This window comes from Hyaena hyaena, unplaced genomic scaffold (genome assembly GCF_003009895.1).
Source record: "Hyaena hyaena isolate Hyena2069 unplaced genomic scaffold, ASM300989v1 scaffold_123, whole genome shotgun sequence".
In the NCBI taxonomy this organism is placed as follows: domain Eukaryota; kingdom Metazoa; phylum Chordata; class Mammalia; order Carnivora; family Hyaenidae; genus Hyaena; species Hyaena hyaena.
The window spans coordinates 326,117-353,049 of NW_024080756.1; the positions used below are offsets into that span (position 1 = coordinate 326,117).

Sequence of the window (26,933 nt, forward strand, 5' to 3'; positions counted from 1 at the left end):
TGGCCTTTTTCTCTGAGCTTGTATTCCACCTGGCTCCTGTCACTCATTTTCCTTCCCTCTCTTCTCAATTTTTATATATTTTATATGTAGTGTGTGTGTGTGTGAGAGAGACAGAGACAGAGACAGAGACAGAGACAGAGAGAGTGAGAGAGAGGGCGTGTGTGAGTAGGGGGGAGGAGCAGAAAGGGGGAGACAATCCCAAGCAGGCTCCACCCTACCAGCATGGAGCCTGACTTGGGGCTCAAACATGATCTGGGAGATTCATGACCTAAGCCAAAATTGAGTTGGACACTTAACGGAGCCACCCGTGTGCCCCTCAATTTCTTCAAGCTCTAGCTAAAAAGCCTTCTTCAATAAAGCTTTTCATAAACTACTCAGATGTTATAGACACTTATGCATTCAATTCATATTTAATAAGGCCCTGTGACGTCAGGCACTGTTAAGAGTTATGAAGATCAATATTCTGTTGTGAGACCAAAAGTAAGCCAAATCAAAGCTCCTGCAGGAATTGGACCCTGAACCCATTCTGCCTGGGTATAAATCACTCACCTCAAAATGTTATTAAATTACTTAACTGTCCCATGCCTCAGTTTCCCTATGGGGATAGTTTCAGTAACTATCTCATATAGCTTTGAACTTAAATGAGCTAATGCTTGAAAAACAGTCCTTGGGACACTAAATGTTCAGTAACTGTTAACTCATAGCTATATATAGTGTGGACACCTTAGAGGAATGATCTTGGCATATTCAAAGGACAAGATGGGCAAGGAGGCTGGTGTAGACATGAGAAAGTAATAAAAGCAGAGTGATGAGGTCAGAAGCAGGGACCAGGTCAAGCAGAATTTGGTAAGGATTTTAGGTCCATTTTGTGTGGCACAGAAAGACACTGAGACATTCTGCTCAAGGAACAGCTACAATGTCGCTCATGTTTTCGGAAGGTCACTATATTTTGAAGAGAGTAAGAATGGAAGCAGTGAGACCAGCTGGAAGGCTACTGCAGTAGTCCAAGTGAAAGGACGGTTGCTTAGACTTAGGTGGTAATGATGGAAGTGGTAAGAAGTAACATTCAGTATATATTTTACAGTAGACGCCTCAGCACTTGTTGATAGCTGTGTGTGTGAAGGGCAGAGAGGAAATAAAAATATAGGCTTTGGGGCTGGGTTGTGTTTGTTTATTAAGATGGGAAAGAGTGGGAGAGGTGCAGGTTTGAGGGGAAAGTCAGAAGTTCTGCTTTGACCAAATAAAATTTGAATTGTATATTAGACATCTAAGCTGGTTGTCAAGCAGGTGGTTGGGTGTTAAGTATGGGGCTCACGGGAGAAGTTAATATTGTAGATAACATCTGGAGGGTGTCAAAAGCCATGGGATGAGCTCATGTATTGAGTGTGGCTATAGAAGAGGACCAAAGCCCAAGATATTTCTATATTTAGGGGTCGAGAAGAATCGACAAAGAAGACTGAGAAAGGGGCTGAGAAAGAAGGAAAACCAGGAGGGTGTGGTGTCCAATGAAGAAAGTGTTTCAAGAATAAAGGTGTAATCAACAACTGCCAAATGTTTCTGAGAGGTCATGCGAGATACCATCTAGTTAGCGCCAAGTAAATCGTTTTCTCAGCTCTATTTTCTCAGAGTGCTGGTGCCTTTCTCACTGCAGTCTCCAACTATTATGCTCTGTAATAATTTTCTCTTCTCTCCTCTTACAGAGGTTCCCTAGGGTCAGAGACCATGTCTTGTTCCTCCCAGACATCCACCGCTCTAACTGCTCGATAAATATTTGAATAGATGAATGGGGAATCTGAATAGAATCGTGCGGAATTCTATAAAATCTGGGAGAACGTACTTAATACTTAATTAGCAATTAAGAGCTCGTTGTACTGAGATGTCCTAAATGTTCTTAAAGACTTAATGTACGGGCTTTGTTCTCCCTAGAAAAGAAGTATGACTACCAGACATCTGAGATGGACTAATGATCACAAATTATCTGGTGTTTCTATTGTTTTACCCTACTGTTTTAAGATTGGTACAGTTCAAAAGTAACTTAGCCTTTATTTGATTTGTTATGATCTTTATGCATGTACGTATACACTCATGTGCACACGCAGACACACACCCAACATGGCTACCCTTCATCTAAAGTTGACTTCAGTTGATACTTTCAGAGGTCACCAGTCACACATAAATACTAGCATCATCACAGTAGATCAGAGATATCAGTAAAAATTGCTATGTCATATTCCATAATTAATTTCAAAACCATGACAAAAGGAACTACAGAAATATAGGTTACTAGGAATGACCAAACTAAGGGAGGTGTGGTTGACATGGCAAACCCAGCAAAAGGCCACAGCAGTCAGGGCATGAAGTTTTTCCCTAGGTCTGCACAAAGTGGATCAGATAGAGTTAATAGGTCATCGAGTTGCTGCCTCTGGAAAAGAAAGCTAAAAACCAACAGTTGTGAGCAACAAAAATATCAACGTCTAAGTTAATGGAGATAAACTTTCAGCAACATAACTTATCTGGAAAATGTCTTCTAGACAACGCAAAAAGATGGCTATCTCATCCCAAACAAGCACAGTACTGCCCTAGAAATCAGAAGTGCTTGCTGCACATGCCAGTGCTGCCTATCCATGAAGCGGGCCTTCTCTGCTTGGCCTTTGGCACTCCCTCTTGGGCTGATGGTGATTATTTTCCTAGAATACCACATTTCAGCTCCATGGCTCTTTTGGCTAGCTTTATTGTGGCTCCATGAGAGCAATTATTCACCTCTGATTCTTTTATCTCATAACTAAGGACTGAGAAGTGAGTCTTCTCTACTCCATTAATCATTTGCCTCAGTTTCAATATTTGAACATTTTGTAAAAAGAACTTGTGGTTCCCAGCCCTTTTACTAAATCTAACTTTGAATGGGCCGTTAAACTACAGCACTGATGAACGTTTGCACTACCCACCCAATACTGGCATTATGAATTCTAAACTATTGCATCCTCTGCACATCCCTTAGCATGTATGAGATACTCACTATGCACTTGCTGAGTTTTAAGAGCAATGCTGACAATATGGGGCATATCTGGAGAGAGGAATGAACAGGCTAACAATATTTTGTTTGGAGCCAGAAGCTTCTTTCAAATAAAGTTGTCAGAAAAGCAGGAATCAGGGTTCTGCTATAAACTCTAGGTCATTATGACCTAATGATTCAACATAGCATTTCAAGCTAGTTTTCAATATGATGTGGTACTGGGGGGAAGAATTCCTAGTTGGGAGATGCTGGATCAAAGAGCTCTTATGACCTTACAACTTCTCAGTGCCTTTAATAGGTCAGTGTGCTTTGGACTCTAAGAGGGCGATATGTCATTCAGCTTTTTCGTTTTATTCAACAAGTATATAGTGCAGTCCATTGTTTCAAGGTATGGTGCTGGGTCTTGGGAATACAATACTGAACCAAAGAGACTGGGTCTCTGCTCTTGTGGAGTTTATCAGCTTAGTGTGAGAAACAGGCTCCACACAAATATTAAAAGCCACAGCAAATGTTATGGAAAAAAAAAAAGACAACAGCATTTTCTAAGTAACACTATGTGAAGTACGTAGACATCTTCTTTTACTCAATATAAAAGACTGCAACCACTATATTTCTCCTAAAGCTTTTCTAACCGTCTACTTTGCTCACAGGTCTAACACATTCTCCTTGCTAAAAACGAATTACATTTTCAGAAGACTGGAGGCAAAAGCAAGACACAAACCACTCATTTATGAAAAGGTCAAAATTAATAAATACCTCCAGATGCTTGATGAGAATAGCTCCAGCTTTAGGGGCTGCTTCCATTACAGTGATGTTGAAACAGAAGCTATGTACTGCGGTCTACTCTGCAGCTAAAATGAATGTGGACTGACGCAAGGATCTGATCCACAGTGGTTCCTACTGAAAGTAGCTGGTTTGAGTAAGCAAGTCTTCAGAGTAATGCAAACCTGAACTAATTGTACTTTGTTGATTTCTAAACGACTCGGTTCTTCCTATTTTTATAGTGGGTATTTTTAACAGAAAAATACAACACTGATTTTAAATTGTGATTAAATAATCCTGAGTTCATTTTTTCCTTCTTTTTGGACACATCTGCAAAGCACCAGCTATGTGCTAGACACTGCTAAGAACCAGGGAAATCAAAGAGGAAACAGCCTGGTTGTGTTGTATTTATTTCTGTGAAGTGGGGGTGGGGGTGGGGGGGGAATGCTACAGAGGGAAAGTCATATTTATCACTTTCAAAAGAATGAACTGGTATGTCAAAGCATACTGAGATTCCTGCATCTTCAGATTTGTCTGTATCTCACTGTGGATCATTCTAACACATTCTCAGTTAACAAAAATAGTCAGTATTAAAAAACCTAAACACTTAATGAACACAATTAAAGGATCTAAAATTGAGCCCCTTTTCACGCCATGGTTATACTGTATTGTGCTTACTAGATTCCATAGTAGTATTACTTTTGCTAATAAAGGATCAAACTTGTAATTCACAAGAGAGACTTTAAAGGCTTCTTCTGTCAAATAAAGCTATATGGCAAGTGAATTTTTATAATTACAAACAATCGTTTAACCTCAATGATCTGAGAAAAGAGGCATGTTTCTCTCCTCTCCAAGACTCCCATGGGTGATTTTTAATACTTCCAGACCAGGAAAGGGATATATTTAGAAAACACTTGGGAGGATGATATAACTCAAAGGAGATAGTAAGTATTTTGACTGATTCCATCTCAATGACTATGAATGATTGGACTACAAAGATCACCACACTTGATTTTTTTCCTATCGTACCTTGACTCAAGATTCTACACTTCTATTTCAACAATCTAACAGGAAACCCGACTCACCTCAGACCTAATATCAACAGTATGATAAATAAAAAGTGAGACTGTCATTCTTTGGCATGACCCACATAAACCAAGTTTTTGAAAATTGAAAGAAAACGTTATCTCATATAGCCTATCAAAAATAAACACACTCTAGGAAGATAACCATTAAAAGTTACTATCATTCAATATCAAATCTTGTATATTGTTTTCTTAGCAAATGATCAATTCCTCCCTAGTTTCCAGCTGAATGGGGGAGGGGGAGAGGTCAATATAACAGGACTTAATGCACTCGTGGGTTTACCTTAGACTGGCTGCAATATGGTCTATACATCACCATGCTCTAGACCGGGAGGTCAATTCTGTTTAATTATGAGCAGGCTACTTTGGGTCTCTAGATACAGAAGGTGCTTCTCAATTCAACTCTATCCATGCTCAGAACTTAGGTCATTCAAATGAAAAACAACACTATGACGGACAAGCAATGATTTACTTTATTTAAGGCTGAATTTATACCTTCCTAGTTAACAATGCATAATTTAAAAACACGTTTTCATTTTCTTGGGGGCGGGGAGGTCACTACCACGAGTGAGTGACACAAGCACATAGAGATCTGTGGCCCTTTTGTATGCTCTCCTTTATTCCTCATATCTTTTACTACTTTGAGAGACTTTCAGACAAGCATAAGACTAAGGAAATTTTAATAATTCCCCCAATAGCTAACTTGCTTTATAGGAATTTCATTTCATTTCCAATTTCTGGAAATAATGACAGACACAAAATTGTATTTACTTTTTTAATAAACCATAAAATTTAAATATTCAAATAAAAAGAAACAAAAATAGATATTTAAGCCAGCACTAATTTCTGTTTGTATTTTTCCTCTGGGGACCGGGGCTTGGCTTACCTGGGACTAGAGTAGAGTAATATGTTACTATGCTGGTGTACTAATGAACAAGTAACATCAGGCAATGGCTTGATAACATTTACTTTCATATCTGGAAGTCGAGATCAGTAGCTCACTTGAATCCACTGCAGAAACCTCAAACTGGTCTCGTCTGTGGAAAACTACTATGGCTTACCGTTCTTACCACACTTTCTTCTTCACAACTTAACACTCCCTGGCATTTTGATCCTTTTGTTCACTGAAGTTCACTTCAGTCTGTCAAAACATCAAGGGGGAAAACCCCCAAACTGAATAGACGAATAAACACTTTTAATGTGAACAATCATATTCAGATCAACCTCCTTTGAAAAAATACAAGTCAGTGGGTTTTTTGTCTTTAAGCAACTCAAATATTGTTATTTTTTTCCTGCCTTTACTAAAATGGCACTTTTCATTTTGTTGACAATTATGGTGAATTTTCTCACATTGGGACCCTACGTTTTTCTTTTTGATTGAGCCTTATACATTCCATTCCACAATATCTGCTCTTTGAAGAACTTTATCTCATCCTATGAATAAATATACTATTATTAATCAGTGAAAATCACAAAAGGAAAAAGGAAGCAGTGAGCACTAGCCAGGGCCTCACTTCAACATTCGCACAATTTTTCTAAGAAGAACATCCATTTTTATTATGGAATCTAAAACCATTATCGTATGATACTATGTCTTTTAGTATATTCAAATGGGTCGACATTCAAGATGGACAGCAGGTCAGCTCACAAGAAACAGTGTAATGCACAAGTGCGTTCGGCTGGTAGAATCCCAGCAGCAAGGTAATAAAGTGCAGCAAAACTTTCCTTATGCTGAATAAGAACTCCAGGAACTCCTGAATATTTTTGGTAAAGTTAAGTCAAGAGATTGGTAATCTTAAGACTGCAAAGACTGGCTGCCAGGGGCCACAGTGAAATATCAGACCTGAAGCCAATGAAAAACACTCGCTTGTAAAGGATTGGGTTTTTTCCCAAAGATGCAAAATTATCTTAAACAGATGCTTAACATACTATGATTTGACAGTGTTTACAGTGATAAAACAGCAAAGATAAATGATAACACTTATATCTTTAGCATGTAAAGAATATAGATTTAAAAATTGGCAGCAAGAAATTCTCCGACAGCTCCTGAGACAAGTTATCTATCCTATGCCCTCCATCTACTCCTTGTCAATGATGACCCGCCTGAATGGTAACACAGAGTAAAAACAGTGATCTACTGTATGTGAGTCAGAAAGTACTGGAAAAGTGACAAAATTGTATGTTATTAAACGACAAAACATATTTAGAGGCTTTATTTAAAAATCTCTCACTGTTCATTATCAAAGTTACAAGATTGTTTGCATACCAATAGACAGACTGTAAACATAGGAAATTTTCATTAAGGAAAGATGGGTTTACTGTAATTGGATCTTTTACAAAAAATTACTGCAAGTTATTGATAACAGAATTTCTCTTTTACTTTCTTAAGTCGAATTCTCTAGAAAATTAAACCAATGTTTCCACTCCCTCGAGCTAAAGTTCAATCATGGTCACCTTAGGAAATACCCCTGTTTATTTGTTAATCAGAAATACAAATCGAGTGGCACATATTTCCATTTTCTTCTTAGGCCAAAGGTTTCGGCTTCATTATATTTTACAAGAAAACAGAAGACTCGCAGTGGTCCTGTGAAGTCTTTCATGCCGCAGCTGAGGTTTAATGACGGCAGTGGAGGAAAGCAGTGGTGATGCAAAGTAAGACCAGCCCGAGTGCCCTTATCTACCATGGAATCATCTTCCTGTTTGGCTTGCAGTAGTGTTTCTGGTCAGGTTGCCTCCACCAAACCTGATTGAAGCAGAAGGGTGACATGCTCTGGTAAATCCTGTTTAAGGGCGATTCCGTTCAGGCATAGAGTTGATCCTTCAATCAGTTGGTTGTGGGATGATACTAATATGAAGAAAATTATCTGGGTAGCTCAGGTGTTCACTCAGCCACTGCAGAGGTGTTTCCAACATTGGCTCAATTCCATGAATCATCACTTGATTCTTTTTTTCTCCATCTATTCCAAGAAAGAAATCCAACAGTAGTCAGGAAGGGTCAAAACAGAAGAAAAAAAAAATCTGCTGCCTTTTGAAAATCCTTGGTGAGTTAAATGGATTTTACAGCTTTAACAGTTAAACCTGGTCTGTCTCCTGAGCAGGAAATGTGGACATGGAGAAAGTTCGAATGTTGCAATATGTATCACCCAAAACAGAAACCTGAGGGTTGCAATGAATTCTGATAAAAATTCTGTTGCTATATGTGAAAGTATTCATTCTTTCTTAATTACTGTGCTTACCTAAGATTGACGTTAATGAAACTATAGTGGAGAAAACAGCCCATTGTACCCACTGACCAAAATTTATTTTAGTTACACATTAAAAACTGTACTAAATGGTTATTAAAAATGACGGGTATATGAAGTAGGTCAATATATAACTAAAACATGTAAAACAGAAATATGACTCGAAATCATCAAGAATAAGATTGGTGTTTGGGAAGATGTTTAATTAAACAGATGGGAGCTGTATGTTCATTTCCAATCAAGTTTTTCAAATACGGATCAGAAAGTTTGAGAGACCCGGAGTTACAGTTTTCATGACAAGGAACGAAGAGTCTGACTCAGGATTCCTGTTTTAGAGTCATGAAAACTGATTGATTTCTGTTAACACTCATTGGCCAATTGAAAGAGATCTGCAATTCACACTTTTCTTTCCAATTTAAATTTTATTACAAATTTTAGGTTAATTTTATATCTTTTATGCTTTTGATAAGCTGTACCGACAACAGGTAAACAGCAGCGCCCTCCGAACCATTTCCTTGGCTGTCACAGGCAAACAAGGAAAGCAAAACCCAATTTCCTTTCCTTAGAGCAAAACAAAACAACCTTCAAGAAACTCTGTCACTCCTTCACAGTTTGTGAATTCTTGGTTTGTGAATTCACAATTCTTGGTTTGTCTCTTTTAATCTAAAATACAATGTCTAATGCGCTCAGCTTCCTGGAGACAGAAGACAAGGAAACAGGGAACTCATGAAACTATATGAGAGGGAAATACCCTCCTTTTTCCCTCTGTGCCCTGTTCATCCCTAGTGCTCTAACTTCCAGGCAAAATGGGCTGATGATGTATGGTGATAATGGCTTGGCTGGCACCTCAAACAAGAGACGCTTTTAAAGAAGTATTTAAACTTCCTGTGAGAGGCAGCACAAGTCCTGGGAGGTGACAGCCAACAGAGTGACAATAGGAGAAGACACAAAAACACTACAGAAAATTGATAAAATGATGCTAAATATGAAAAGCTAACAAATGCACTAACAATCCCAAATATAACCATGTAGAAGTTCCAAAACAAACCCTTAAATCGTTGCCATACCTGAAAATAATTTTGGAAAAAGGTATTACCTCATAGTATTTCTCACCTAAAAAAATGCTTTCACTGATTTTTCTGACAATTTTTGTTGCATCTACACATACTTTTTACACAGCTGTGATCACTAGTGTTAATACAATGACTAACTTCCATAATGATGGGAATCATCTATAAATAAAAGATCAAGCAATGTACAGAACACTATACTATACAAAGTATCGTATTAATACTATAAGATTTTAAACTGTTGGTATTCAAATGGATAAACCCTCAGGTATCTGGAATGATTCATCCTTTGTAAGTTCTAGATTGCCAAGTTTTTACTGCATTAAATCTTTCTTAGAATATTTGAAAACATTTCCGGTATCATTCTCTTCATATTCTTATGTATATTTCTTTGAAATACTTTAATATTCTCAGAATCCTCCTCCTACTTAGCACTGAGTCAAAGAATGAAAGAACAGCGGTGTAAGAGTTCCTTATCTGTAAAGTTTTTCCTTAAGCCAGAGCTACCTTTGGATATGCTGAAACAGAGTAATAGAAACAAGTCTCAACTCAATAATCCAAAACATTGTGCTTAAAGCAGTATTTAAATGTGAGAGCAAGTACCATATGGCATACTCACATGCATAAGTGTGTTTGAAAGGCAAAAGACCGACCCTGTTACACAAAAAGGATCAAGGGAATCTGAGGTATACAATATAAGGTGGAGAACATAAGCACTATTCAAATACTTTGTATATCAAACCTAATAAACCATTTATCAGACACCTGAATAGACAGCACCGATTCTCTGGTTTAAACTGGGGCCACTTTAAATAAAAACTATTTTTAAATGTTTATTTATTTTTGAGAGAGAAAGAACAGAGTGCGAGCGGAAGAGGGTGGAGGGAGGGAGACACAGGATCTAAAGCAAGCCCCGGCTCTGAGCTGTCAGCACAGAGCCTGAAGCGGGGCTCGAACTTGTGAACCACGAAATCATGATCTGAGCGGAAGTCAGACACTTAAATGACTGAGCCACCCAGCTGCCCTAAATTGGGGCCACTTTTAATATGTAACATAAAAGTGTCACTAACACAACTGTGAAAATGCATCTGTCATACTCCCCAACACAACAGTTTAAGCTTTTAAATAGATATTTGTCACTGCCTACATTTTTTATCTTTCTTGTTTTCTGACTTACCCTAATGACACAACTGCCACCAGAGGAATTCTTAGAATGGAATAGCAGTTCCCTCGGAATTATTAAAGTTTCTCTCTTATTCATCACTGTATCCCCGGTGCCAGTTTGGTGCCCGACACTTAGTAATTGGTCAATAAATGTTTTCATTTGGATAACTTGGATAATTTTGTTGCTGGTAGAAGATACCACCAGAAGACACCGCCAAAATTAAAGTTGAGAGAATAGTTTCTGATGGCTGGCACTACTAAGCAGGAGAAGAGCTCTACCTATAAAAACTGTTTTGGTTATTAAAACACTAAAAAGTCTAAATGTTTTCACATAAGCCAAGAAACATATATGCTATCACCTGAACTCATGCCACTACCAATAACAACAGAGCATGACTGGACATTTTAGTAATCTCAGAACAAAATATAGCAAGGAAAACTTAGATGTTTCTTGTTTTCCTAACAGTAAAAGGAAACACTTGATAATATTGTTAAAGTAAATGTGTTTTGGTAAATATGTCTTTGTGTTTCAAAATGGGAATCTAGAATTTAATACTTGGAAATAAGAAATATATCACTACAAAGCAAATGACTCAGGAGAAAAATGTTATACCATATCTCACCCACTCAAAAATTTTTTTTTTTTTATGAGATGGTTTGATGGTTTAAAGTAGGCAAACATTTGAGACAGTAATCGAGTGAACTAGTTCTATATGAAATTCTCTCATACAGGGCACTTTGAGGGGTAACTTTGATATTTTTAAATGTTTATTTATTTTGAGAGAGAAAGAAAGAGTGCAAGTGGGAAAGGGGCGGAGAAAGAGGGAGAGAGAGAATCTTAAGCAGGCTCCATGCTGTCAGTGAGGAGTCTGACATAGGGCTCAATCTCACAAATCTTGGGATCATGACCTGAGCCAAAATCAAGAGGTGAATGCTTAACTGACTGAGTCACCCAGGTGCCCCTTGATTTTGACAGAACTTCAAACTTCTGGAAAAGTTGCTAGAGTAGTACAAGGATTCCCCTTCACCAAGATTCATCCACTACTTAAATCTTGCCCCATTTGCTTCATCATTCTGTGTGTATATAATTATTTTCTGAATCATTAGAGAATAAATTAGAAATACTGTGCCTTTCCCCCTAAACGTTAGTGTATACTTGCTATTAAGATATTCTTTTACATAACCATAATACAGCTATCAAAATAGAAAAATCAACACTGATATAATACTATCCTGAAATCATTTCAAATTTTATCAACTATCCCAATTATTTCTTTCCTCTGTATAGAATCCAGTCCAGGAATCACACATTGCACTGAATTTTCCTGTTTCTAAATACTCTTCTTTAATTTGCTTAGTTTTTGCCTTTCTTTGAATTTCTTAACCTTGACAATTTTGACAAGTGTGCATCATTACTTTGTAAAATGTCTGCATAGCAATTTTTAAACCTTATTATTTTAATTCATCTTGTAAATATAAGGACAGTCATTCATAAATGCTTTGGGTCTGTAAATTAAGGAAGAAGACAGAAAGTAATGTCATAGACATGTATATTCATTAAGTAAAGGAGGAATTCATTTCACTTTAAGAGTTAGATATTAAATCCAAGGAGCTCTTATATCAATATAAGGAATATCATAATAAAATTTCATTTCTTATATTTATCTTACTTATAAATACTATAAAAGATAAAAATGTAAATCTATCATATAATTTTGTATTATCACCAATAGCCTAATAAAAATAAACTCAATTCTTCACTAGCATCTACTTTAAAGTGAGCATTTTTAGAGTTATGTGACATTTTAAGAAAAATACATTCAGACAGATAGATGTTGGTTATATGATATGAATGGTAAGAATTACATATGGAAGCCAAAAAAATTTACATTAGCCACACATTAATGAAAATTATAAGTTCAATGTTAACTTCTTGTGTATATATAAAAAATGATGACTATATAACAGTGTGTACAAATATATAAATTATATATGTAGTAATATATGTATTATGTATGTGTGTGTATGTAAAATATACACTTAGACTATAATGATAGACATAATAATATAAACAAGAGATAAAGGAACAAGGGTTAAGTATGCACTGCTGGTTAACAAGGTGCTACTGAAAGATGAATTGGGAGGCAAGCAAGTGGAATTCCAATTCTGCTAATGAAGGATTCTGAGCAGCCCTCACATCTTTTTCAGGGTGTCTCCTTATAAATAAAATGAAGATGTCTGTGTAGATCCATGGTTTGCAAATCTGGCTGATGATCAGAATCATTTGGGAGACTTAAAAATATGTATAAACTGGCCTCTTCTCCAGGTCTCTGGGATAAAGTCTGTTTTTCAATGTTCCTTTGAATAAATCTTACGATAATAAGGAATTCTTCCTTAAGCCAGATCTTATGCAGAAGCCCTGTATATAAAACAGGGAGGGGCGAGGGTGAGGTGAGGGAGGGGTGGCTCTGGTTGATGTGGGATTGTGCACCTCCCAAGTCCTGCTGCTTTGCTGACTTAACGACCCGTGGGGATTCCCGATAGGACTCAGTCTGTAAACCAGGTTCTAGAACAGAGAATCTCTAACATGTCTTCCAGTTTTAGTATGAGTCTTGTACACTCAAACAGCATAATATTTCTTTCAGAGTTCAAATTAGCATAATTCACTAGGTTTAAATTCTTAGGGAAATCACTTAATCTTCCAAGTCTCAACTTCCTCCTCTCATAGTGTGGATAAAGAATTCTAATCTGTGGGGCGCCGGGGTGGCTCAGTCAGTTAAGCATCCAACTTTGACTCAGGTCATGATCTCATGGCTCAGGTCATGATCTCAGGGTTCGTGGATTCGAGCCCCACGTCGGGGTCTGTGCTGACAGCTAGCTCAGAGCCTGGAGCCTGTTTCAGATTCTGTGTCTCCCTCTCTCTCTGACCCTCCCCTGCTCACACTCTCTATCAGATATAAGAAAAACGTTAAAAAAAAAAATTCTAATCTGCACGGTTGCATGGAGATTAAGTGGGATATCCAAGTAGAGCACTCAGAACACAGCCCAACACAGTAAAATTAGTGACTCTCTTCTCCACTCCTCTCTCCTGCTCACTCCCTAAAAACACAAGAATGTTGACTGAAAATATTATCAAGTGAAGACAGCAGACTAGTTTTTAAAAGATCATAGTGTGGTAACAAAAAGTAAACACTCACTGTAGTTCTCTTCTTGTACACAAAGTTATGGGAATATGGTAATTCTTTCAGTACCAGATATATCAAAAGATATATAAAAACCACGGATTTGACTATGTAATTAGCATGCAAAGAGCTGTGAGAATTTGGCTTCATGTTAATACAGACTCTGAATTACTCAGTCTCATTATTATGCAGTGTCAGTGTGGCACACAAATTTCATGAATGTGCTTAAAAAAAAAAAAAAGAAGGAAAGAAAGATGACAACAACGAAAACCCAGACTTGATTATTATGCAAACAACAGAAAGAATGACAGTTTAAACCATTCCTTACGGACTGTAAGACTGTAAACCCTCTGAATTATGTTAGTCATGCTAACAAGTGTACTTAGTAAAGCGTGTCACTGACAAGTTCAACGAGCCCTACTGTACTATTGTTATTTGGTAGACTTTAGGTAATGTTCTTTTTTTTTTTTTTTTTTTTTTTTGGGAGAGAGAGAGAGAGAGAGAGAGAGACAGCATGTCCGTGAGGAAACTGAGGTGCAGCAAGGCATCAGGATTCGAACCCAGCTCCTAGCCACCGAAGCAAACTGTAGTGTGCAAGCAGGCCATTGAGTTATTGTTTTTTTTTTTTTTTTTTTTTTTTTTTTTAGATGAGAGCATTGAGATAGAGGAAAAAACCTTCCAGAATCTTTGTCATACATTTAAAAATAGGTCACCGTTTGAGAGCTGACAGTATGTGATAGATCTGCCTTTTAGAAATTTATATTAGAAATGGCTCAAATCTTCCCCACCTCGATCTACATTTTAGTCCTTACTTTTTAGTCAATTTTCAATAAGGAATATGATCTAAATGTCTTTAAAAATAGGATAGCTGAGATCCTAGAGATGCATACATTTCATTTTTACCATTAATAAGCATACTAAATATGTGAAATCTCCTTGAATTTAAAGGAAGCTAGAGAAATGAATGGTATATCTTCAAAGGAAAATGCTTTAATCAGAAAATTTCAGTTTAACTTTTTTTTTTAGTTCATACTTGTGAACATGGAATAGCAAAAATCTAAGGTCAAATGCTGTACCCATTGTGTTTAGCTTTGTGGTTTCACATTTATATTTTATAATTCAGCAGAAAATGACTTGATTTGTTATCTTGGAATGTGTGATGCTGAAAGTAAAACTTCTGAAAAATGCTTAATACTTCTAAAAAAGTTTTAAATAAATAAAAGAGATGAGTTTTTGGATTACCACTAGTCTGAACAATTTGGTTGTGTCTGATAAATTCTTTAACCTCTGATATGTTCATTAGTAAAACGCCAACTAATTGAATCCATCAACATGAAAAACCACAGGCAGAAATCTGAAGTGCATACATCATGCTGAAGGATTTTGACTCAGCCTCAGCGGTAATAGTCAGTGAGGTCAGGTCAAAGAGGGTTAAACCAAGCCAGGATATAGCCAAAGGAATACATCAAACGCTGATTTTAAAAGGGCAATTAATCTTAGACAGAAATGCTTCCTGGGGAATGAGATCTCAATCTTAAGAGCACACTACATGATGTAGCAGTAAAAATGAACATATACAAGCTTACAGAGCTTTTATCCCGTGATCACAAACAGAAGGAGAGTGCTGTTTATCAGAGAAATACAAACCCATTTAAAAATACTTACATTAACTTCTTCCTGATCTATACTCACTTAGTAGTACAGGTCTTAATGAACATATCACAATTAATATATACCACATATCTCTTCCCATGCATACATTTTATATTTTATGTATTTTAGAAATTATTTCTCTTCCACATATTCCCAGAGCCTAGACTCTTAACATTTTAAACAAGATTTGCAAAACATATCCATGTTAATTCTTTTATTGACTTTTGCTTATAATCTTTATATTTCTTAATGAGAACATAAACCAAAATTTAAACAAAAAACTCCAATTAGCTATAATTATAAAAAGAAATTGTATTAAGAGACTGAAACACCATTTTAGTAAACTGATTAAAAGCCTCCTAGTAATTAGATAAAAATATGATTAAGTTAGAAATTAAAACTTGTTCATTTAAAAAAAATCCAAAACAAAACTTTGAAAATATAGTTTCAAATGTTTTTGATCTGCTTTCATAAAATAACCTAGTAATTCTAGTTGGTTGTAATAGGGACCATTAATATTTGTCAAGTATGAATTAGAGGATAGTTCACTGTTTTATTTAAAATGTAAGCAATAATTATACTTGTTTATATATGGCCCGAGTGAGGTCTCACAGGAGTTTTTAATGAAGCGATGACTAGCTTTTAATCACCTGCATGTGTTATTTTGTTAAGGGAATTTTGTTTTCTACTGTTAAAGATTAAGTGTCTATACCCACTTTTTAAAAAGTCAGGTTAACTTCTTGAGATTTAGGTAAAGAACAAGAATTAAGAGGAAATCAGAAGCATCTTCTGACAGGTACAGTAATGTCATCATCCCCACTGATGAAGAATAAAGAAAATTATCACTTTATGATTTCTTTGACCGTAGGAAAGGTGTGTGCCAGTGGATTAAGCCATGAACGGATTCTGTCTGCCCAAGATTAGTCCATACTGCCCATGTGTTGGGACAGAGCACAAAGATGGAGGGAGAATGAAACAATCCTGGAACAGAATTTCACTCATTTTCATTTGGAATCTGATGGCAAAATGATGAATTTAAGAAAAGAAACTATATTCTAATTACCAAGTTTAGACTGAGCCTAACAGCAGCACCTGGGTGGCTCAGTCAGCTAAGCGTCCAACTTTGGCTCAGGTCATGATCTCCTCGTTTGTGAGTTCGAGCCCCATGTCAGAATCTATTCTGACAGCTTAGAGCCTGGAACCTGCTTCAGATTCTGTGTCTCCCTCTCTCTCTCTCTGCCCCTCCCTTGCTCGCTTACTCTCTCTCTCGCTCTCAAAAATGAACATTTAGGGGTACCTGGGTGGCTCAATCAGTTAAGCGTCCAACTTTGGCTCAGGTCATTATCTCACAGTTCTTGGGTTCGAGCCCCGCATCGGGCTCTGTGCTGACAGCTCAGAGCCTGGAGCCTGTTTCTGTGTCTCCCTGTCTCTCAGTCTCTCCCCCACTCATGCTGTGTTTCTGTCTCAGTAATAATAAACATTAAAATTTTTTTTTAAAAATTAAACATTTAAAAAAAATTTTTTTAAATAAATAAACGGAGCCTAACAAATTGCTTCTGACCAAACTTGAGTGACGATCTTTATTCATGTGGGTTATATTTAAATAACTTTTTGAATTCCCATTGTGAATGACACATCATTTTTTAATATAAAATATGCATATGCATCTAGTGAGGGAGAGAGAACAATGAAGACCAGGGAGTGTCAGGATGAGGCTGAAAGGGCAAGCGGCCAGTGACCCTGTCCCACATGTCAGACTCACAGTATCTCAGCAAAGTCATGAAAGCCTTCCATGGTTACTTGTGAATAGCTGAAACTTCAATTAAATGTGTGAACCACTGCTTAGCATCTTTAGTGAAAAGTTTTCCTAAGAGCAACACTTTCAGACCCCTTGCCTTATGATTTTTACATTAAATACATTTTAACAACTCCATAAGTAAGCTGGCTGCTATGATTAAGTAGATGCCTTAGTAAAAAAAGCTTATTTCTTTCTTGCCAGAGCCAGAGTTCTGGTACATTCTAATCATATCCAGAAGTTAATTTCTTAAAAAAAAAAAAGAAAGAAAAAAAATCAATGGCATACAACTCTTGTCATAATCTGATACATAAGAAGTTACATGGAAGCCCATGTCGGTTAAGTGTCTGACTTTGGCTCAGGTCATGATCTCATGGTTCATAGTTCAAGCCCCACCTCAGGCTCTGTGTTGACAGCTCAGAGCCTGGAGCCTGCTTCAGATACTGTATTTCCCTCTCTCTCTGCCCCTCCTCTGCTCATACTCTCTGTTCCTCTCTCTCTCAAAATTCAATAAGCATTTAAAAAAAAGTTACAATATTGGTTTACATTTTTTAATTTTATTTTAATGTTTATATTTGAGAGAGAGAGAGAGAGAGAAAGAGAGAGGGAGGGAGGGAGGGAGGGGAAGGGCAGACAGAGGGACACAGAGAGACACAACTCAAAGCAGGCTCAAGGCTCTGCACTCTCAGCACAGAGCCCGACGTGGGACTTGAACTCACGAATTGTGCGATCATGACCTGAGCTGAAGTCAGACGCTTAACTGACTGAGCCATCCAGGTGCCCCTTGGTTTACATTTAAATAAAATTCATCATAAATTTATACTTTCTGTGCATATGTCAAATATCAACAAGTACCTGTCTCTGCAGAGTGGGATTATCAACAAACAACAATAACAAGAAAAAACTATGTCCTTTTAACTCGATTTTGCAAATTTCTTATGAACACAGTAATTTGTAAAAAAAAAAAAATATTAACAGAATTGTAGGAAAAAATGTTAATCGTAAAATGTTGGAAAAATACGATTATAAAACCTCACTTTTATTTTTATTTAAAAAATAAGAATTTTTAAATTTTTTTAATGTTTATTCTTGAGACAGAGAGAGAGCATGAATGAGCAGGAGGGGCAGAGAGAGAGGGATACACAGAATCTGAAGCAGGCTCTAGGCTCCAAGCTCTCAGCACAGAGCACAACACAGGGCTTGAACCCACAAACAGTGAGATCATGACCCAAGTTCAAGTTGGATGCTTAACCGAATGAGCCACCCAGGCGCCCCATCACTAATTTATTTTTTAAATTTAATATTCTGTGTACATCTTACCATGTCTTTACATATTCTTAGTGTTCTTTTTTAAATGCTTTTCAAATGTTTATTGACAGTTTTTTAAAATGTTTATTTTTGAGAGCAAGAGAGAGCGTGCATGGGAGGCGCAGAGAGAGAGAAGCAGGCTCCTCACTGTCAGTACAGAGCCTGACGTGGGGCTTAAACTCACCAACTGTGAGATCATGACCTGAGCTGAAACCAAGAGTCAGATGCTCAACTGACTAAGCCACCCAGGTAGGTAACCCCAAAGTTGTTTTTTTTGGTTGTTGTTTTGTTTTGTTGAGAGTGTGAGCACGTGAAGACGTGCACACATGCGATCAGAGGAGGAGCAGAGGGAGAGGGAGACAGAATCTTAAGCAGGCTCTAGGCTTAGTGCAGAGCCTGACAAGGGGCTTCATTTCCTCACTGTGAGACCATGACCTGAGACAAAATCAAGAGTTAGACACTTAACCGACTGAGCCATCCAGGCAACTCATGAAATCTCACTTTTAAACAAATATTCTGTTTGCGTAAACCCTACAACCAACCATCCTATGAGGCTGGTAGCAGGAACCATCCTTATTTAAGAATTTGGAAACCTGGATGCATTAAAAAAAAAGAAGAAGAAGAAAGAAAGAAAGAAAGAAAACAACCAAGCAAATGATCTTCCAAACCAGTGTGAAGGTACAAAGAGATACTACAATGAAAACATTCTAAACAAGTGAAAAAAGGAGTCACCAAAATTGTAAAATCTATTATTCTTACTCCTAAACCCTGGTTCTGAAGAAGTTTGGGGGTTTGTAGGTTTTATGCTTCTGTGGCATGAATCTGAAAACTGAAATGCCACCTCTTTTGTTGGGGGGGAGGGGGTAGAGTCATCCTGCTGACAGAAGTCATTGTTGCTGGTTCAAACCTCAAATCACAAGACATCAATCAACCAGCTTTAATTCTAGCACTCAAAGGATCTGACTCATAAGAATAACATGAGATTTAAATGTTTCTTTTCTCTGATTGCTTTATGTCTAAAAAATTATAACATCCAACAGTTAATTCACTTTATAAACACAATCTAATGTTTACAGAGCAAAGGAGGAAACAAGGTGAATTGCACCATTTCTTTTTAATTTTTGTAAAAACTACTGTTTCTCAAAAAGCATACAAAAATAGAGCAATATAATTTTTTTTGAGAGAGAGCATTGTGAGCAGGGGAGAGGGGAAGAAGGAAAGTGAGAAATCTTAAACAGAGTCCATACTCAGTGCATAGCTCAACCTAGGCTCAATCCCACAACCTGAGATCATGACCTGAGCTGAAATCAAGAGTGGGACGCTCGACTGACTGAGCCACCCAGGTGCCCCTAGAGCACTGTCATTCTAATTTAGACCACCTAAATGAGGTATATAATTATCTCTAGCCTTAGTTGTTAACATTATCTTCCAATATGGTAATGAAGCAAATAGACCACTTAGCTCCTCAATGCTTTTCCCACATTTCTGACATCACTGAAAATTTTCTGCATATTTGTGAGACAGAAGTAGAAAAAATTGGCTAGTTCCTCAGCAAACAGAGTAGGGAAATTTTAGAAAAGCATTTTAGACCACACATTGCTCTCAGTAACCAGCCCCTGGACAGCTGGTGAAGGATTCTACTTCTTTGGTGGCCATGTGGTATGTGTGACCTGGTCACTCTTCTTCATCTAATTTCTGCTCATCTTTTAAGACTCAGCTCAGAATACATAAGAACAATTCCAGGTAAGCAGGAACTATGTCACATACCTCTTACTATATCCACTGCCAGCAGACAGTATGATGCAGAGGAACTGACAGATAAAGAATGAAACACACATCATCAAATGGAAACCAAAAGTTAAATGGTAGTTGGGAAGGGTCTCAAAAAGTAAATAAATTCCCAGGAAACAGTAGAAATGGAAATGGAAAACAGTAAGTGGCTACAGGATTGTACTTGTTGGTAAGAGAGATGCAGGGAAACTACTAATTTGCCACAGAATGTAGTAATAAGCCTTTACCTACACATACACTCCATTTGTACAATATCACATATGATTTCAGGATTAAACCAGCCCAAGTGTGAAAGAATACTGATCAACTGGAACCCTGAAATAAACTTATAAAAGTGAAATTAGACATTTTCATTCTTATTAGCCTGACTAGGTTCTTATATATTACATTAGAAAACTGGGAAATAAAATATGATTGGGCAAAGTTTATAGATGTTTTGTATTCTCCAAAGTAAAAGCATAAAAGCTATGTTTTTAAATTTTTGTTATTTTTTTGTAAGTTGTTTCTCATGAACAATGAAAGAAATATTTCACTTCAGGTCTGGTACAGAAGCTTAGCCCTGAGTCATTTTAACTATAGCCGACACTGCAAAAACATTTTTACCTGAGCTCACCTTTGGTTATTTCCTGTTACTCTAATTTGGCTAACTCTTCTAGCTACTTACAAAACAAAACAAAACAAAACAAAAAAGAAACACACAAAGCAGCTCATCATTAGTTACTCCACAAGAACAATGACCTAAAGCGCATCCTCAGAAATACTAATACATTCTACTTTCATATGTTGAAATAAGGCAAAATTCTTTCATGCATGAATCACTTGCTGTAAGGAGTAGTAGACAATGGAGCCACATAACATTTATGAAGCACTTTCTCTTTTCGTCATGTGATGACAGCCAGTTGTTATCCACACACACCCAATCTCAAAGTCTTTCGCTTTCAACTTAAGTAGAGTGCAGGTGTTTCAAAATGCTTCACATTTGACAACACCACAGGTGTACTGAACCAGACAGTAAACAGATCTTTACTGAAACAGTGACTTGATGTTTTGGATACTCCCCACAGATCCTGAAATGACAGTTATTTTCCAATATGAAGTTACAAAAGGAAGAGGCAAATAAAAGTTTTTCCAAAGAAAAGGTACTGGTGTTAGAAACATGGCCTCCCCTCGTATGAAAGGTACTATCAAAAGTACCTCAAAAGTCTAGATGCTATTTATATCATTTCAATAAAGTGTGTGTATAGTATGTGTGTGCACTACAATCGATATGAGCACGTGATAGCTGGGAAGAAGTCTGTCACAAAGATATCCACCTACAGCATCTGCAATTGCCTAAGAGGCAAGTTCATGGATAAGAGTTGTGAGTGACTATCTCACTGGCCCCTTCAAAAATATGTAAGGAAAATCACACTGTGTATTCTCTAGGGATGGATGTGCAGGTTGGGCAGGCTACAAATTTAGCAGAGAATAAAGAGCCTTTAAAAGAAAGAAACGCTTAACAAATTTGTGTGCCATTACCGTGATGGGCCATGTTAATCTTGTATGTGTTGTTGTGATCTGGGTGTAGGAAAGGCAAAAGGGTACCGGGGTGCATTCTCTAGCTCAAAGCATATGACTGCTGTTCATTTTCTTGCCTGAATGTCACAGCCACCATTTAAAGAAGTTTAAGAAGACGAGGTTCCTGGGCTGCTCAGTCAGTTAAGTGTCTGACTCTCAGTTTTGGCTCAGATCATGATCTCATGGTTATGAGTTCGAGCCCCTCATCAGGCTCTGCGCTGACAAGTGTGGAGATTGCCTGAGGTTCTCTCTCTCTCTCCTTCTCTCCCCCTCTCTCCCCTCACGCTGTCTCTGTCTCTCTCTCAAAATAAATAAATAAATAAATAAATAAAAATATTTTTAAAAAAGAAAAAAAGTGGCCGGAATTATACCGGCTACGAAATAATAACAGTAGCTCAGGTTCCTAAGATCATACCAGTTAATATACTGTAGGAGAGAACAGCATGCAAGCCAGATGAGATATTAAAACATAAATCATAGGATAAAGGGGAAAAAGTAAACATTTCAGAATGCTATTTTAAACAAAAAAGTTAAAAGTTTGAAAAAGTGACAACGAAAACAAATGGAAAGCACAGTAAAGCAGAAAAGCCAGTAAATCAGGAGATGGAGACTTGAGTTCTAAACCTAGTTCTACCACTAAGTAGCTAAGAGACCCTTAGCTACTCATCTAAGAAATCAAGAGCCTGGGGGCACGTGGGTGGCTCAGTTGGTTAAATGTACAGCTCTTGATTTTGGCTGAGGTCGTGCATGGTATCACAGTTCCTAAGATTTACCCCACATCGAGCTCTGCGCTGAGTGTGAAGCCTGCTTGGGATTCTACCTCACCCTCTGTCTGCCTCTTCCCTGCTCGCATGCTCTCTCTCAAAACAAATAAACATTAAAAAGAAAAAAAAAGAAAGAAATCAAGACTCTGAACTACATTAGCTTTAAGATTCTATAATTAAAGATTTAAAGATGTCAAATACAAAATTAACACCCAACCAATTTCTTCTTGCTTTCCTCTAGAAAAATCTTCCTTCATCATGCTGTGTCTTTGTTAACTGTGCTGCTGGTGAGGGCACATATTGTTACAGTAGAACAGTCTTCTTCCAAGGTTTTGAGTTTCTTTGTGATGTTCTCACCATATAAAGTAATTAAATTACTCTTAGTTGATATTAGCATTTTTCAGTGTTCTTTAAAATACTACAAAGTACTAAAAAAGAATGAAAAACACAGTACAGAGAAATGAATAAATGAAAGCCAATGCCTGCAGTGGGGGCAGATAGAAAGTGTATGAATCTCATTTCTGTTAGCAATAAAAATGATTACTATTTTAATTATGCTTCAAAGGGAAGAACTAATCTATATTCCCAAATCCTCAACAATGTGGGAAAAATAGACAGTAAACAGATTAAAAAAAAAAACAAAAAAACACCCAACCCTTATAGCATAGATAAAATGAAATGGAATGGTAAGGTTATTCCTGAGACAATAAAAGTTACTGAGAATTTCTCAGTGAAAATTTCTATAATCTGAGTTCAAAAAAAGAAGTTTAATCAACAAAATTATTTTACTGAAGGTAATACATAAAAACTTTAATAGGGTTTCATCAAAATTAAATTTTTTTAAAAAATATTTTTTTATTTATTTCTAGGAGAGAGAGAAAGGGAGACAGCATGAGCAGGGGAGGTTCAGAGAGAGAGGGAGATACAGACTCTGAAATTGGCTCCAGGCTCCGAGCTGGTAGTCAGCACAGAGCCCGATGCGGGGCTCAAACCCACAAACCGCGAGATCATGACCTAAGTGAAAGTCGGACGCTTAACCGAGTAAGCCACCCAAGCGCCCCAAATTTTTTTTGAAGTATACTTTTTTTTAGATAAGTATACTCTTTTTAAATGCTTCTTTAATATGTTTTTATTTATTTATTTATTTATTTTGAAATAGAGAGTGCATGAGCAGGAAAGGGGCAGAGATTGACAGAGACAGAGAATGAATCCTAAGCAGGCTCCATGTTGCTAGCATAGAGCCCCATGAAGGGCTTGAACTCATGAACCATGAGATCATGACCTGAGCTGAAATCAAGAGTTGGACGCTTAACTGACTGAGCCATGTAGGCGCCCCTACTTTTATTTTTCAAAAGAAAATTAAGCCATGTCACAGACTAGGAGAAAATAATTGCAAATCATATGTCTGATAAAGATTTGTATCCAGGCTCTCTCTCTCCCAAGATAAATAAACTTTAAAATAAATTAAAAAATAAAAAAGATTTATATCCAAAATACATAAATAACTCTCAAAACTCAGTAATAAGACGAAAATTCCATGAAAAACAAGAAAGGAATCTGAATAAACGTTTCACCAAATATATCCACAAATAATAATAAGCACTTGGAAACATACCAACATCATTAGTCATTAGGGAAATAAAAAATAAAACCAAGAGATACCTCTACACAACCACTAGGATGGCTATAATAAGACAAAAAATTTATGTTGGCGAGATTGTAAAGCTGGTAGTACTGTAAAATGATGTAGCCACTTTGCCAACGTTTAGCAGTTTCTTAAAAACTAAACACAGACCTACCATATGACCTGGCAATTCTACTCCTAGGAATCTACCCAAGAAAAATGAAAACGTATGTCCACACAAAGACACGTATGCAAATGTTCATGGGAGCATTACATATAAGAGTGAAAAGCTGGAAACAATCCAAATGCCCACCAATTAGTGAATGAATAAACAAAATATATGTATATACCCAACCAAATATTATTCAGCAATTAAAAAGGAAAAACTGATACATGCTGCAATATGGATGAAACCTGAAAACACCACACTAAATGAAAAAAAAAAAAAGTTGCAATTTTGTATGATTGCAATTATGCAAAATATCCAGAAGAGGTAAATGACAGAGACAGAAAACAGACCAGTAGTTGTCTACAACTGGCAGTGAGAAAAGAGATGAGCTGCAAACAAGCCCAAAGGAATTTTTGGAAGTGATAGAAATGTTTTAAAACTAGATTATGGTGATGGCTGTACAACTTACAAATTTATTAAAACTAAAAACTGAAGCGCCAAAAAACTATTTATCTGAAACTCTTACTGAAAACTAAAATTATACAGCAATAAAGATAGATTACAATTCTGCAACAGTATTACAATCAACTTAATGTTAATTATGCCATGCTTTAATGATCCTGAATAGAGTTTCAGGCAATGACACAAAGAAACAATTCAGCAAATGTAAATGAAATACTGAGCTAACATTGTTACCCTGGCACTAGAGACATGAGGATGTGTAAGACACCATCAAATGCTCTGGACTACAGAGTCTAGTAGAGCACAGTGAGGACAGAGGGTACAGCATGACCTTACATAATAATATTCATAACCTCTTAAACCAATGAAACTTGTTTAGTTTCAACAATTTTGAGTACCAGTCAATGACCTTTTTCATCATTCATCAGAACCTTCTGGTACTGGTTCTGATGGTATTTTAGATGCCCCTCTTCCCCCCTCCTGTTGACCACTTGTGAATTTTATTTTTTAAGTTTATTTATTTATTTTGAGAGACAGAGTGTCTGCATGAGGGAGGGAAAGAAAGACAGGGAGAGGGAGAATCCCAAGCAGGCTCTGTGCTCCCAGCAGGAAGCCTGAGGTTGGGGCTCAATCCCACCAAGCGTGAGATCATGATCTGAGCTGAAATAAAAGTCCAGTGCTTAACTGATTGAGCCACCCAGGTGCCCCAGCATTTGTGCATTTTAGAAGAACTGATACACACAGGAATGCCAAGAATGGCAAGCACATTTGGTTAAAGTAGTTGCATTCACACACCAAATGACTTATTCTGAGTTCCATGTTCTTTGTTTAATCATTTAGGCTGAAATATCGACATTTTCCTAGTCCCACTCTGTTTCTAATTCTAGGTGTTAGGCAAACTATTTCCTTAGACACTACATGCTTCTTGAACTGTGATAGAGTTATCAGTCACGAAGATAATACTACAATCACCCCAACTTTGAATAAATATGTTAATAAGAAATATACAATTATCCACTAAAGTTACATTGTTATAATATTATTAATATATTTATTAATGCTTTACCTCTTTCCACAAAGGATACAAAGTAGCAAGTTTTAAATTTTTTCTATATAATAAATCCAAGTCTGTGTAACATATTAACAAATGCAATAATAGTCCACTGAAATTTCCCCTATAGCTTGGTAACCAATAGAACTATGATTGTAAGTCATTCAGTAATAGGGTGATGATCAAATTAATGGTACATTGATATGACGGACTACAGTGCCATTTAAAAATATAGCTTTGAAGAATTTTTAATGACTAAAACTATGCTCATGTTCTGTTAGATGCAGCAGGACATACAATTTTACACACACACACACACGCACGCACACCCCTCTCAAATACTCCAGTGTCCATACGCATGTGTGTATCAATTGTGGTCTCTGGGGTAAGGAAATCATAGCATTTTTTCTTTCATTACTTCTGCATTTTCTTTGTGTTCCTTATATTGCAATTAAGAAAACAATTCAGCAATTTTAGTATTTTTCCTTTGCCTACAAGAAAATTTTAACCTAAGCTACAAAATGAGGACTATGAAATAGGACAAATTCTTAATTGCACATGTCAATGCCTAAGAGAACAATGCTGAGTGAAACTTTAGGAAGTGACAGAAAATGTAAATACAATGCTTATCCCTTATTCAGTATTTTGAACTTTGAAATTATCAACCAAAGGTAAGAAATTTTCTTTTACCATCTCTTACTCCTAGAGAATGAAGAAACACAATGTAAAATTTAAAACAGTATTTACCAGAACTGAACCAAGAAATGAAAGACCCAGGGCACCAGAGATGTGGTAAGAGAGTAATTTAAAAGCAGTATTATTTTATTTTGCCAGAGATAGTCAATTTCTTATTTTATTAGTGTCAATAATTCATAAATAAACATTAAGTGTTTCTGTTTCAAAAGACTGTTCCCTATAAGATAATGAAAATATTTTCCTGAAGTAACCAGGAAATGTTATTTATAAATGCAGAATGCTTATGTTATACCTCAGTCACAAAGAGAAATGAAAGAAATGTTTTAGTGCCGCTGATGTGTTACCTTCAGGAGCAATTGCAGAAGGACAAACTTCTTTGAGGAGATCGCCCAGTGTGTGCAATTGTCCATCTGCAGCCACAGGACGAAAAAGCTTCTGAATGAAAGGTCGTTCAGTCGTTGTCTATTTGAAAAATGAAAACAAAAATCAAACATTTATATTTTTGTTGCTGTGAATTACAAATTCAGAGATCAGAAATTTCTTTT

The 26,933-nt window shown here is 36.7% G+C and overlaps 1 protein-coding gene across 2 annotated transcripts in view; it reads right to left on the reverse strand.

The window, feature by feature from the left end:
- Window positions 1-5,315: 5,315 nt before the first annotated feature.
- Window positions 5,316-26,933, reverse strand: part of ATG5 (autophagy related 5) — a 133,674-nt gene continuing 112,056 nt past the window's right edge. For both annotated transcript variants that reach the window (XM_039237442.1, XM_039237443.1), the window contains 2 exons: window positions 26,733-26,850; window positions 5,316-7,817 (listed from right to left, as the gene is read on the reverse strand). In XM_039237442.1, coding sequence (XP_039093373.1) covers window positions 7,681-7,817; window positions 26,733-26,850 — 255 coding nt within the window. In that variant the 3' untranslated portion in view covers window positions 5,316-7,680. The remainder of the gene's footprint in view (window positions 7,818-26,732; window positions 26,851-26,933) is intronic.